This window comes from Agelaius phoeniceus, chromosome 5 (assembly GCF_051311805.1).
Source record: "Agelaius phoeniceus isolate bAgePho1 chromosome 5, bAgePho1.hap1, whole genome shotgun sequence".
In the NCBI taxonomy this organism is placed as follows: Eukaryota; Metazoa; Chordata; class Aves; order Passeriformes; family Icteridae; genus Agelaius; species Agelaius phoeniceus.
In genome coordinates this window covers 17,026,672-17,040,863 of record NC_135269.1, presented here as the reverse complement: position 1 = coordinate 17,040,863, position 14,192 = coordinate 17,026,672, and the positions used below count along the sequence as shown (strand labels likewise).

The 14,192-nt window shown below is 40.0% G+C and overlaps 1 protein-coding gene across 3 annotated transcripts in view; it reads right to left on the bottom strand.

Moving 5' to 3' along the window:
* Window positions 1-820: 820 nt before the first annotated feature.
* Window positions 821-14,192, bottom strand: part of PARVB (parvin beta) — a 51,935-nt gene continuing 38,563 nt past the window's right edge. For all 3 annotated transcript variants that reach the window (XM_054631381.2, XM_054631382.2, XM_077178410.1), the window contains exons 8-13: window positions 13,270-13,289; window positions 12,034-12,095; window positions 10,759-10,827; window positions 9,768-9,869; window positions 8,068-8,140; window positions 821-3,858 (exon numbers count right to left, since the gene is read on the bottom strand). In XM_054631381.2, the coding sequence (XP_054487356.1) occupies window positions 3,782-3,858; window positions 8,068-8,140; window positions 9,768-9,869; window positions 10,759-10,827; window positions 12,034-12,095; window positions 13,270-13,289 (403 nt within the window). In that variant the 3' untranslated portion in view covers window positions 821-3,781. The remainder of the gene's footprint in view (window positions 3,859-8,067; window positions 8,141-9,767; window positions 9,870-10,758; window positions 10,828-12,033; window positions 12,096-13,269; window positions 13,290-14,192) is intronic.

The window sequence follows — 14,192 nt, the reverse complement described above, 5'->3', positions numbered from 1 at the left end:
AAAAACCCTGATGTGAGATATGAGTTATCTCCAGCAGGCAGTGCTGCTGCTCTTCCTCCCCTTTCACATCAGTGATTAAAGAGGAAGAGGTCCCCACAGAAACCACTTTCCCTGGACACTTCCTCCAACTGTGAGTTGCATTTATTAACACACCTATTTTCCTCCAAAACCTGATGTAGTGACCAGTGCATGGAGTATCTAGACTTATGTGGAACAGCAGTAGTCAATTCTGTATGAGTTGCATTTGATTTCATGCCTATGATGCCTAAAGATTTTTTGCTTTTTATACATTTTTCATGTATTTGTAGCTTTGCAGATGACTGTTAATACATGGTTATATAGTTCCTAGAATTTTCCTACCACTTCTCTTAGATTTTACAGTAATAAGCAATCCCTTTTAACATTCCTGAAATTCTGTTGAGTCTTAATCTCAAGAAGGGAGCCTCTAACAAGGACATTTTGTTTTGCAACCAGAATCTGAGGAGACATCACAAGAAAATAGGGCAAAGAAGTCCCTGGACAAGCTCCAAGGGGCTGACCCAGGGTAGGTGTTTCTGTAAGTTCTTGAAGCACATCTCATGCACACACCCCCACCACAAACACCTGGCCCTCACATGAAAATAGCCACTGAAGAACAATTCAAGGATTCAACAACAATAACAAGTTCTGATAATGCATTTTCCTGCTCCTTTACACAGCCCTGCTGTATTGGAGAGCCACTCTACACTCTCTGCACACCAGAGCAAAGGGAGACTCATCATCCATAAGTTCTTCCCACAGATATTTCCACTGAGAATAAAAAAAAAAAAAGTAGAAAACATAGTGATCATTATTTGTTTATTTGAATAAATAGTACAACTGTCAAAAACCATGCATAAACACTCCTGCTGTGAATTTTAGCAAACATAGCATTGCATTGTAACTTGCTTACAGTACACAATTCTTATCACTAAGATGGATATCTCCAACATATGACAAGTCCAGAATTTTATCTACAAGGCTGGTTTTTAGTAGTTAGAAATCCAGAGTAAACACTGTTAAAAACAGTAGAAAAGACTCTTAAAAACACATTAATACTGAAAGTACTGGGGTGTGGGGAAGAGGGGTAAGAAATCCTAGACAGTTTAAATTGATTTTAAAAAATCTGCCACTGTCCATTTTTCATCTTGAAAAACAGAATGAAGCTGAGGACTATCTGAGCTTTTTGAGTGGTAATACAGCTCACTGTAATTGAGCGTGTCAAGTAAATGCACCTAAAAGTCAAGTTGTATGGACAGGAAAAGACAGACATTCATTAAGTACTTACAAATGTGGGAGCTTTAATGCTGCAGAGCATTCAGCATTCCAGATGAACTCAACAGGATTCAGACTGGTACCCATATGTAAAACCCCCAGTAACACAAAAATGTCATGAATAACATCTTTAACACTGACTCAACTTTCTGAGAGGCAAAGAATTATGGTGCATGTGTCACAGAAAGGCATGACAAAAGCAGGTGTTCAGAGAAGCTTTACCTACATGGCTCCTCCTGGAAACTGGGCTCACTGGGATGAAGCCACACTTCAGTTCAATCTGCCCTGCTCACAAATCTGGTTAACAATAAATAGTGTCTACAGAACAGTGAGCTGGCCAGACAGCCAGGAGCCAAGGAATGAAAAAAGTATTTTCCCTGTGCAACATCTACCAACAAACAAAACCACAACAGAACAGGCTGTGACTCCTGATCCAGGAGCAGTCCTGGCTGACAGGGATATTAACAGAAGGAATGCTAAAGGAGACCCATGGTTGTAGCAAGGGGACCAGAAACACAGAATTCAACAAAACAGACACTCTTTTATAACCTGTCATAACCTGCTCACCTCTGCTTATGTGCCCTGAAGATGCCAGCTCTATGATCCCAGCTCAGAAACAACCATTCCCCTTTCTAAAGCCAAATCGCCCTCACCCATCTCTTCTTTTTTTCTTCTGTTTGCTTTTGATATTAATACTGCTTGCAATTTCAAAAACTACACTCTCTGGAGGTCTTTCCCAGCAACTCAGAGAATATAAACAGAACTGGCCTGAAGGAAGGAGGATGGAATAACAACTATTTAACAGACTTGCTTCCTGCAAATAACCCTGCATTAAACTAAAAGTTTGAGAGACTTTTCAGCTCACTGACCTTCTAGCCTCATGATACCTTTATTTCTCAGCACAAAAGTTAGACCAATATCCTTCACCTGCCAGGAGAGCTGTTCACCAGGCCTTAGCATCTCTCCTGGTGCGAGTCTCCTCTGTTGGTGTTGTGGTGGTGTTTAGTGGCCCCATCTGAACTGCACATCCTTGTTCCAGGCTCAGTATAAACAGTGAGAGGTCAGCTCCTTCCTAAAGCACAGGCATGCAAAGATTCCCCAGAGAGCCTTGCAGAGCAGAGGAGATCTGAATTTTTCATGCAAAAAAAGGGCAACTTCCTTCCATCTTTCTTATTTTTTAGAGGTGTGAGGGAAGGTGATCCAAGTAATCCAAATACTAGAACTCAGAAATACAAAGCAAAGAAGCAGAAGCTCATTTCTCTCCCTCTGAGATGAAAAACTGTTTGAGAAGGGAAGGAGAAAATCTCAATTGTAAAATTATACCATTCAAATAGCATGTTTCCTCTTCAATCTGAGCTCAAAGGCAAATAGTATTTGGTGTAAAAAAATTGATATTTAGGGAAAGAAGACGCTGACTTACAACAGGACTCAAGTGAGCCTACGGAGCAGAGCAATTGCACTTGCTCTCCTTTAGGGCACTCTGCCTAGTGTTTCAGCCAAAGCAATGGATGCCCATAAAACAAAAGGTGCTGCTGTGATACATAAAAGCAGCAATCAAATCTCTCCTCTGTGTGCTCAAAGGAAAAGGGTGATATTGAATGCATATTCCACATATCATTTACTCTGGAAATGCCAATCCCATTTCCTCCACAAAGCTCTCTTCAAAAATCCACTCAGATAGCTCCTGCTCCAGCCCATTCCCTCTGTTAGTTTCAGGAAGGACAGGGGAAAATGCACTAATCCAGCCTGTGCCTGTGTGAACAGCTCTGGACCAACCTGATTGAACCTGCCTAACAGGTGACAGTGGCCCTAGCAACCAAATTTTCTCCTAGAAAAGAGATTAAATAAAAAATAGACACCAAAGGATTAGTTGGTCATCCCATTGCAAGACTTATTCTGTGTAAACACTGAGTAGAAAGAGGTGAACACAAAAACTGAAGCTTTTGCCATTAGCTTCAGACAGTGCCTGTAATTCCCCTCAGCCAACCCACCCAACAGAACACACAAACCCTTATTTAATAGAAAAGGCTCAGCTTCTAAATAAATTCCAAAGGTGATTTTCTACTGTTAACATTCTAAGCCTGGAAAATCATCAAATGCCAGTTGCAACCAAGGAGTATGCAAAAGAAAGTCTTCTGCAGAAGTAAAGAATCTTGAGCCATGAGAAAAGTCTCATGTTCTCCCTGCTTATTAAAGTAGTTAGTGGTATATTTCCTTTCTCAAAAGAACATTTGTGGGTTATAGCAAACAACAGATCCATTTGGCAAAAGTGTGAAATACCTACACATTTTCAAGTGACCTGGAGAATATACATGCATCATTTTTAGTGGGATTGTCTTGCAAACAGCTACAGAAAGAACACATCAGCTGTAGGAAGAATGCAAGAAGTACATAGCGTAAGGCACAATGGCAGCATGCAGAGGGCGTGTTTATTGTAACTTCTGCTTGGGGAGGTTGAAGAATGAAGAGATCTCAGAAGCTTCCAGGATCACTCAACGTTCTTGTACTTGGTGAAGAGGTTGTACAGAACCCTGAGGGTAGACTTCAGGTCCAAGTTGACAACATCTGTGGAAGAAAAGGAGAAATCCTTAATTTGCATTGTGTTTTCCCTCATTTGTCCTGACAGGAACAGAAGTCCCCACTTCTCTGAGCTGATGGAATTGTGAATAAAAAAAATCCACAGAGTTCTGATCTCCCCAAGCCTTTTAAATGTCTTGCACAATTTGCTTCAAAACAGCTTTACAATCACACAGTCACAGCTGACTTCTCTCAAGGAAACAGGAAGGTAATTCCCTTCCCCAGCTAAAATTGGCTACAGAGAAAGTCTGCTTCAGTCAGAGACCTGGGATAAAGGCTTTGGGAAATACTCCTAATGACTTCCCGGGCCACAGAAGTGGTGAACAAGCAGTCACGCACATCCTGAGGTACTGAACCACATCCACAGCTCTGATATGGTCCATGAATTAACAAAGCCTGAATCCTCGGCAGACTCCAAGCTTTTTATTATTTAACAACCCTTCTTACCATGGTCGGCCAGGGAACAGGTCAGGAACAGCTCTCAAGAAAAACCTTTCCTGTTAGCACCTCTCCACCTATACTACAATAAAATGCCAAGAATGCAGGGATTCCGAGGGGAGGCACAGCACAGAGAAGGCTGAAGAGGTAGAAAGAAACTTTGGATATAACATGACAGAAATTAATAGGAAGCAGCAAAAAATACACAGTGACCAATATATATGGAAGCAGAAGTGAGGAAGAATAGATAATTAAAAAATCATCAGAAGTCCTAGGAAGACAGCAAACAGTTAAGAGAGCACAATTAATGTGAGGTCCAAGGGAAAACCCCCCACTGTCTGCTTTGAAGACTCATTGCCAGGACCTCTCCACCCTTCCCTCCCATCTCACACTAGATACCACTCTCTACCCCCACACTTCATCTGGTATTTTCAATCATCTCTTAAATATTCTTTCTACCCTTTTTGCCGGTATTATTTTACATATTTCATTTATGATTTTCAGTTCACATTTGCAGAAGAATCTTCTCCTGCCCCAAAGAAAGATCCTAATTGCTGCTGCATCCTGAAAAAAGAAATGTCCTATGCAGAAAACTGAAATACTAAACTTCTAATTTTTCCAGGTATCACAGAAAGCTGATACCCAAATTAAAACAAGCCAACCCAAATTAAAACACAAGCTTAATGCTGAATGTTTTCTTATTTTTCTTTTTTTCTATCTTCCAGTAGTGAAAATTCCATCTCCATTCCTTGACAATACAGATCAACAGTTAATAATGACTGCTGCAAAAGTTATACTGTAATTCCAGTTTACCATTTTCCTAACTTTCAGACCTTGTCATCTTAGACTGCTGCATTAGACTACAGAGTGTGCAGTGCATCCTCCCTGGTAGGCAACTGCAGTGTTCCTTATTGAGCAGTGTCTAAGAGGTATTTCCAAGAATAAACATTCTCAGCCTCCTGTTTCTTATAATAAGATAAAACGTGCACAGATATAACATTACCAACAGCAACAACTAATAAAATGTTAACTGAAAGTGACCATACACTCTAAAATTACTTTAAAATATTCCATTAATTTAAAACTCTCACAGTCCATAACAACCTCATTAGAGGATACTAAATTAATCCACCACAACATAGTTCTGCTGCAACAACTCAGCACCAAGTTCTGCTGCTGGCCCAATCCTCTGAATTTGGCTGGAAGAACAGAGAAGAGGAGATGACCTGTATGGTCCTCTTTCTGTTTACACCTGTACACAGACACATACAAGATTTAACAAGACCTATTTCTTCCAAGCACTGCAGAAAGCATGAACTATAGGGATAAAAATCATGTTCTGCTCTAGACAATGTTTTTCCTTAAATCCTACAAGTAATTAAACTGGTTGGACAGCCAGGCCCACTGTCAGACATATTTTATGAAAAATCCTTTTGCCAGAGTCTTTTCTCCTGAGAAAATGAGAAGCTTCAGCTTCTCCATGTTTTGCTGCTTTGCAACGTGATTTGGAGAATTGTTTACCCAGCATGTGAAATTCTTTTCACTTGATGACCAATGACAGCCACTTGTGTTGAGCTTGTGAGCAGTCACAAGATTTTATTATCATTCCTTTCTATTCCTTTCAAGCCTTCTGATGTCTCCTTTCTCTTTTCTTTTAGTATAGTTTCAGTATATCCTTTTCTTTTAATATAATATATATCATAAAATAATAAATCAGCCTTCTGAAACATGGAGTCAAGATTCTCATCTCTTCCCTCATCCTGGGACCCCTGTGAACATTGCCACAGCCCACCACCTCAAGTCCTGGGGGCAGTTTTGGGAATCTCACATCAGAAATGACATTGAGGGGCTGGAGTGTGTCCAGAGAAGGGAACGGAGCTGGGGAAGGGTCTGGAGCACCAGGAAGGGCTGAGGGAGCTGGGGGGGCTCAGCCTGGAGAAAAGGAGGCTCAGGGGGCCCTTCTGGCTCTGCACAGCTCCCTGAAAGGAGGAGACAGCCAGGGAGGGGTCAGGCCCTGCTCCCAAGGAACAAGGGACAGGATGAGAGGGAATGGCCTCAAGTTGTATCAGGGCAGGTTTCCCCAACTGAGTATTGGGAAAATTTCTTCAGCAAAAGGGTTGCCAAGCATCAAAACAGGCTGCCCAGGGAAGTGGTGCATCCCCCATCCCTGGAGGAATTTAGAAGCTGTGTAGATGTGGCACTTGAGGATGTGGCTTAGTGGTGAACACGATGGCTCTGGGTTAATGCTTGAACTCAATGGTCTTAGAGGTCTTTTCCAATTCTATGATTCTAATCCAAGAGGCATTTACTACCCAATTCATGCTAAAGAGCATGGATTCACCTGACAGGCTTCCCAGCCTATTGATGACCAAACAATGGATCAGAGTGTGGCATTAACAGAGCATAACTATACACAAAATTCTTTGGCAGAACTTCAGATTCTCTGTCCAAATTAATTACTGTTCTGTGAAACACATATTGCAATACATGACGAGATCTTACAAATGATACTATGGTGACAAGCCATTCCCAAGATGTGACTGTCCTCTCCAAGAGAGCAGTTTTTCAGGAGCCACAGTCAGTTTCACAGATACCACACGAGAACACTCACTCCAACAGGTGGGAACTGCTGCCAGGAATGGCCACACACAGAGAAGAGGAAGGAAAACACACAAGAGATGGTACATCTTGCAGCAGCAAAAAGCAAAAAAGGATTGTCGTACGAGCTAATTTGGCTCTCCAGCTTGTATTAATTACATTTTCAATCAGTAAAACACTTAAAAGCATATTTTGCTCCTTATTGAATCTCCACAAGCAAGATCTGGTATAGTGTTTTACCATTCATGATAATGTAAGAAAGCCTCATGAAAAGGTAACCTCTTCTGGTTTTCATCATTCTTTTCAGCATTCTTCAGGAGCGCTTTTCATTCCCCAGTTTACAACAACGTACTGAGAGCATCTATAAGCCATTTAATACTATCTTGTGCCTTTTCCCCCCTCTAAAACCATCTCCACTGTTTGGTAATCTATTTACTATCACCACTTTTTCTCATTTTAAGTCAGAACAAATGTTTCTTGGGGGGTCCTCATTTTCCTTTGTTATGCAGAAGCTTGTAACACATACAAAGTCTGTTACATCAGGAATAAAAATTGCTCATTTAGCAGTCATAAAGTTTTAATTCCTCTTTTTATCCCTAGTGTAAGGAACAATGCAGACCTCATCAATTTTTAAATTTATTAAATAATTTTAAAGTTCAGAGACTTAAAGGGAAAACCTGGGTTTTACACTTTTTAGTTCCAACCCCTACATCCACATAAATCAAGAAGATTTTTTGCTACTGGTTCTCCTAAAAAAACTCTTAAATCCTTCCAGTTATATGTCACTGAAATCCAATCACAAGACTTCAATCCAATCCAATCCAGACTAGCACCAGTTGCAAGAATTACAAGAATTAGACCATGAAAAGCTTTCTGCTTGGATTGTTATTGAAAACACCAGCTGAATTTATCATGTAGCACAGAACAGCTCTTGAATGACTCACTAAACTCCACTTGGACGCCTCAGTGAATCTGCTCCAGACAAGAAGCATGGGCAGGATATACTCCAGGCACAGACAGTGAATCCTTTGGAAAACCCTCAAGGGGCCCAATCACAGCTCCACTTTGTGGTACTATTGCTACTTTGAATGGAATTGCACTTGAAATACACCTGCTCTGATGACTTTATACACGGTTTAAAGCCACGTGGCACGTCCATACCTTCAGGGCGAGCTTTTGGCTTCTTCAGGCCTCCATCTTGCATCAGCTCAAAAGCAAAAGAAACATTGTGCACCTGAAAGACATAAAGGGTTTAGAATCTCAGAGTTATATAGGGATCAAAAGCCTTTAATCAAATTTTTTTAGAAGCTTTATTCTCTCTGTACTTGATAATTCTATTTAAATCAATATTAAACATTTACATGATTAAGCATAGCAGAACCATAAAGTGCTTGGTGACAGCAGCTCCTGGGCAGGCTGTGCAGAGAATCTTCAAAATAAGCTAAGCACAACTGTACATAAAGAGTTTCTGAACAAGCCCCCAGAGATCACACAGGAGCACAAATTCTGAGAAAAGAAAATGGACAAAAAGAGAAAGTGAAAGAAGGTAGGTGTCTTCATTTAATCTCTCCTTTGAGGAACAAAAATTACAATTTAAAGAGATCTGCATAGCAGATTTCTTGTCCACACTTACTGAAATTTAGGCAAGGTAATTAACATTATGAATTCTGTGCAGTTTTGTCACTGCACATGACAGTTCTGGAGAGACACAGTTTACTACTCAGGGCTTTATTAATAATCTCTTTTACCTGCTGCAGTTCCTCCTCATTCATTCTGACAAAACCAATCACTTTCAACATGATATTTTTTCCCCCCCAAAACAGAGAGCCTACCTCTCCTTCTTGAATTTACAAATCCCCATTCCTCAAGGCTAAGTCTCTAAACAAAACCCCACTGTGACTTCTGTAATACTGGGTAATCTTTATGAATTCCAACCATTAATAATAAAATTGTAACCAAACAGATGCTGGCTGCAACTCAGCACCCTGCATTTCTACAAGAGCAAAAATTGAAGATAATGGGACAAAGAAGCAAGAGAAAGCTATAAGGGATGTGTGAGATGTAGTAGAGAATCATCCTTCCCAGAGATGCACCTTTGCTGAGGGGCTGGCAGCAACAACGTGTGCAGGAGCCAGTATGAAAACCCCATTTTAAACAGCACTCACAAAGCATTCCATCTTTACACTTTAGCCAATGTTTCCCTTTTTGACCTAGCCCCCTCCTGCTGCAGCTCAGCCGACACAAAACCTGTCCTCTGCCCTGCAGAACCTGGCAGAATGATAAAAGCAGGGGGCACCTGCAGGACTGCAGCAGGACCAGGCTCAGGGTATTCTGATATACCATCACCAAATATACACAGATGCATGTGCAGGTCTGGGAACAACTGTGGACAGAGGCAAACTTTTGGTTGTGACATGAAAACACAGCCTAAATACTTTTCTCATTGTGAGCACAAAAAGGGACACAGGACAATGGAGCAAGTGTAGGGCTGAGAGCAAAAGACCTACTCACAAGAACACTTCAGGCAGTACTACAATCTAAAAAATTACTTTGGTTATGCAAAGTACTATACAGTACAGAGCACTCATTATTGTATTTATTCACCCTGGATATTTGTAAGCTTTATGTGTTGTCTGATGCCAGGAACAGAGTACCTTTCTTCCTTAACTATGAGGAATGTACCCATTCATTTCATAATTTTTAGTAGTTTTAACCATCAAGTGCCACAGCCTCTTTGCTAGATCTTTGGAAGAAAATATACCAGCTTCTGTTTCACCTGGCACAAGGAGAAAAGATAAAACAATTGGAAAAAAACATGTGATAATAATGCAGAAAGAGCATAACCTGGAGTTTCTACCCACCTTTTGATCAAAACTTTCAGGTGTTAAGTAGAAGTTGTGAAGAGGTACAAAATAGTCCTCAAGGAGACCCATGAGCAAAATCAAGTAAACACCATCTGCAAACTAAAGAGAAATATGAGGAGAAAGCATCTGTTTGTAAATCACCATTCATAAACAAGAAGAAAGCTTGGCCCAAATTATGTATTTTGATTTTTTTTTTTTTTGCTAGCACAGAAGTGTGAGATGGTTCAGAAGTCTTTTCTTGCTTTCCTCATGTTCATTTAATTTGCTTAAGGAATCCTGCCAACTTCCCAGCGGTAGTTAAAAAAACCCCAAACTTCCTGGGGCACATTATATACCCCCAGTCCTACTGCTACAGTATCAGGTAATTTCAACCACAATCCCTCTTAAATTGTGTGTGTTAGACATTCAAATCTTTGCCCTTAATCAAATCTTGAAAATAAGTCTCCCCTGTCACAGGTAGGAAGTTGAATTTAATAAAATATTTTTTCCCCCAAGTCAAAATAGATTGTTTATGGTTTCAGAAAACCCTGAATAAAATCCTACATATTTTCAGCCACCTTATTCAGTGTTCCTACCAGACCAGATGGCTCCTGACTGGCTAAGGGGGATAACATTATGCAGTTCTAAGACTTCCCACTTGTGATCATGATATGGCATGTGTGACATCCTCTAAAAAATAAATTCTTGGGTATGGCTGAGGCAACAATTTCTTGTGACAGATCAAATCCAGTTGCCCATTTATTTCAGCAATGCTGTAAAACAGCAGTGAATGAATGACTGGTATTACACCAAGCCAGGCTCAAATGAATTACCCATACTCCTGGTATAATTCTCTGGATACTGTCCTTATCATTTTGCTGCAACAGTAAGATAACCATCTCTCATGGCTCAGTAAACTCTGGAAAGAAGATCTGCTTCTGTTTAGCCAAGCCATGTCTGAAAATCTGCAATTTACACAGATTACATGCAAGAAGACAAAGTCTCCTACCTGGGTTTCCAACTCCGTAACTTCCAAATTGAGTTTATTCAAGTGTTTGTTCACAAAGGTGATCAGAGACTATTAAAAAAAAACAGCAGAAACAGTGATGTCAGACATTACACTCAGTGCTGATGTGAAAAAGTTAACATAACCTTTAAAGACATTTTTAAAAACACAATAGGCATGTTTTCTGCCTGCTTTTGCACAAATAAGTATGCAGGACTTATTTGTTTGCACAAGATGCCAGAACTCAGCAGATGGTGCTGTTACATGCAGCTTTCCCAGCACATCAGGCAAACTTTAGTGGCCTGGGAAAATGTTGTGATGACATCGGAGTCTGAAGATGAAGTGGGCAGTAGGTGCATTTACTGTCCCCATTAATTTATTGAGGTTCTTGAAGGTGCCAACAGCACAGTGGTGTGCACACAACTCTGTTCCTGGAGGGATGTGTGCAGTCAGCACACGGATTACAGCCAGGATGTAGCCTAGGTCTGGGATTTCTATTCCAGATGCAAATCCTGCCTTTACGAACCAGACCTGTGCTAATGGATTGAAGCACAGAGATCTGTCAGCCCACTTACACCACTTACAGAAGGAACACATAGCAGAGCGTTACCACTTTTATTGTGTGGAAAGAGTTAAGTTAGTTCTTTATCCACTTAAAAGGACTTTTCTAAAAGACATTTCAGGCTGGAAAGATAAAAATCTTCCTGAGACTTCAAAGCATTATTTTAAAAGCACACATCTTTTACTTCACACAAGGGGAAGGGACAACTTACAACACTGATCTTCACATATTGCTCTCCTAATAAGCAGCTTAACAGCCAGGCTGGAACTATCTGATGGAACTACATGGAGTCTCTTATATATTGCCCCAAAGCAGCAAGAGCTGGCAGAGAGAGATAAACAGCTACATTACCCCTCTGCTCTGTCTAACACAAAGTCATGCCAAAAATATATCTGGATGGACATGCTGTGCAATGATGCTCAGCCTTAAAGGACAAAAACCAAGGGACCATAGGAATAAGTGCTTAGCACCTGGGCAAAAGCAGCTCTTTTGTAAAAGCTTTATATTCAGCAAACTTCTTTATGGGTGAATTGCATTTTAATATTTGGAAAACATCACCTGGCTTTGACACAGCGATCCTTGGGGATAAACACCCCTTTCACTACTTCAAAGTCCCCTTCTGTTATTAGCTGGATGTTTCTGAATATCTTTCCAAAAGCACAAAAAAATTGCAATAAATAAATTGTGGAAAATAAAGCTAGGATTTTACTTTTTACCTTTTTGACTACGCTGAGCTTGTCTGGTGCGTGATCAAAAAGAGTGTCAAAGGCATCACGCTCTGGTTTGGGGGGAAAAAATTAAAATCAGAACACCTCCAACAGCACAAGTGTGGAAAGCAGGTTTCCTGTCCAAAACCTAAAGGTTTTTCTCAGAAAATCACATAACAGAGACCCAAGCTAAAAGCACCCTATTTTGGTGTCTGGCTATATGCAAGAGCAAACTGCCCAGGGAATTTCAGAGGTAACTGAAAACAAAGATATTCACTGATTTCACTTTTCTGCCTTTCAAAATTGGTACACAAAATACGTGGATGAAAGAAAAATTAAAATGAAACACAAATTCTGACTATATCCCAATCCTAACTTAAACAGCTATGGTTGCATCCACATTCAGTGTCAAATTCAGACATTAATTAGTTTAATTTAAAATTACTGGTAGTATACCCCTGACATCAGTAAAGCCTAGAACTGAACTCAAGTGAATTCTGTTTCAGCAGCGTTAAGAAGAGCAAATCCTACAGACAGCATAAAGATTCAAATTGTTTCTACCTTCAAAGCACTGCCTATATCTAATCAAATCTGTTCTCAACATAATTTTTAACAGCTTTTCCATGATCAAATACTTTTTATTTACAGAACACATTTTAATAGTTTTCTACTGTCAAATAATCAAACATTTATTATCTAAGTTCCTTTGGTATCTGAAGATACATTATTTATCCCCTTTAGCTCCCTGACATTACTTATTTTCCAATGCCTTATTAATATTTAATGTAGTTATGCTGCAAGAAAAGAAATGATAGTTTTGACTTATTATAATGTGCAAATAAAGAAAATAAATTACTTCTTTTCATCCTTTACAGGAGCATACATCTTAAAATGAGAAATGACTTAATGTTACTAAAAAAAATAAATGCAAAAAGGGAAATCTCTTGGCAGCAACAGCAAAAGAAATGGGTTTTGTTTAGAAGACCAGACGTACAGTTGGTAAGGCCTAAACCTCAAAGTCTAGAAAATACAAAGGAGATAAGATTCTCCATGCAAAGGAATTAGATCTGGTCCTACCCGTTATGCTCCATATCGGCATGGAGTAACAAAACCTGCCCCCACAACACATTCCAACCTCATGGAATTGCTCAACCCATTGTCTTGGTCTGCTGAAAGAAAAAAATGACCAGATTTCTGTGCCTGACACAAATCAAACAGAAAAAAAAATTCAGAGTTGTTACTTACCAAATCTTCCCATCATCATCCTGCAAGTCAGAGAATTCAAAAACATGAAGTTAGTTCATGAATAATCAGTTTGGAAGACAAGACAATGGCCCTAAAAGGAGTTGTCCTTCAATATGCAGAGGGCCAACAACCTGTACAAACTCAGGGGTCTGAGAACATCACAGAGCAGACCCAATGTGCTGCAGGAATGCCCCCAGCAGAGCACCAGGGAAGTCAGGGAAATCCATTTGAAATTAATGGAAATGCTTAATTACATTTTGCACACAAATATGACTTCTTATCCGTACTTTTGATGATGAAGGGTGAATGACTAAAAGTGCTTGTATGTGTATTTCCACAAATATAATCTAAACCACACAGCTTACAAGAAGCAAAGCTGTCTATCTCACTTTAACCTGTTTTCTCTGAAGAAAACACATTCTATGTGAATATTATGTAAATAAAATTGCCATGTATGAAATACATACATAGCCAGTGACATCAGACATGCAGATGTTTATCAGCTGAGAATCAGGCCCTGATTTGCACAGAGGAATTGCAAAGTATTCAGTGAATGTTGGATTCTGCTGATCACTGCATTTTCCATAGGTGTACTTGTGTCTGGATATGCAACACATTAAGCAGTAACCTCCTAATACTGTGTAATATTAATTAGCTTCATAAAACATACATATAAACACACAGGCAAATCTGCAAACATCTTTCTTGCTAAAAATGTCCAAGCCCCAGCCTGCAGATCACATCTTGCAAACCACATCTGGAGGAGAGCACAAGCTCACTGCATTGTTCAAGGGCACAGGAGAGAGGGGAGGAATTTTGGCCCACAAACCTGAGCCAGAGCTCTGATCCTACAAAAACCACTATGAGATCTTTAATGTCCACACAGAGATATTATGATCTCATTTCTGTGCACTTCCATCTGA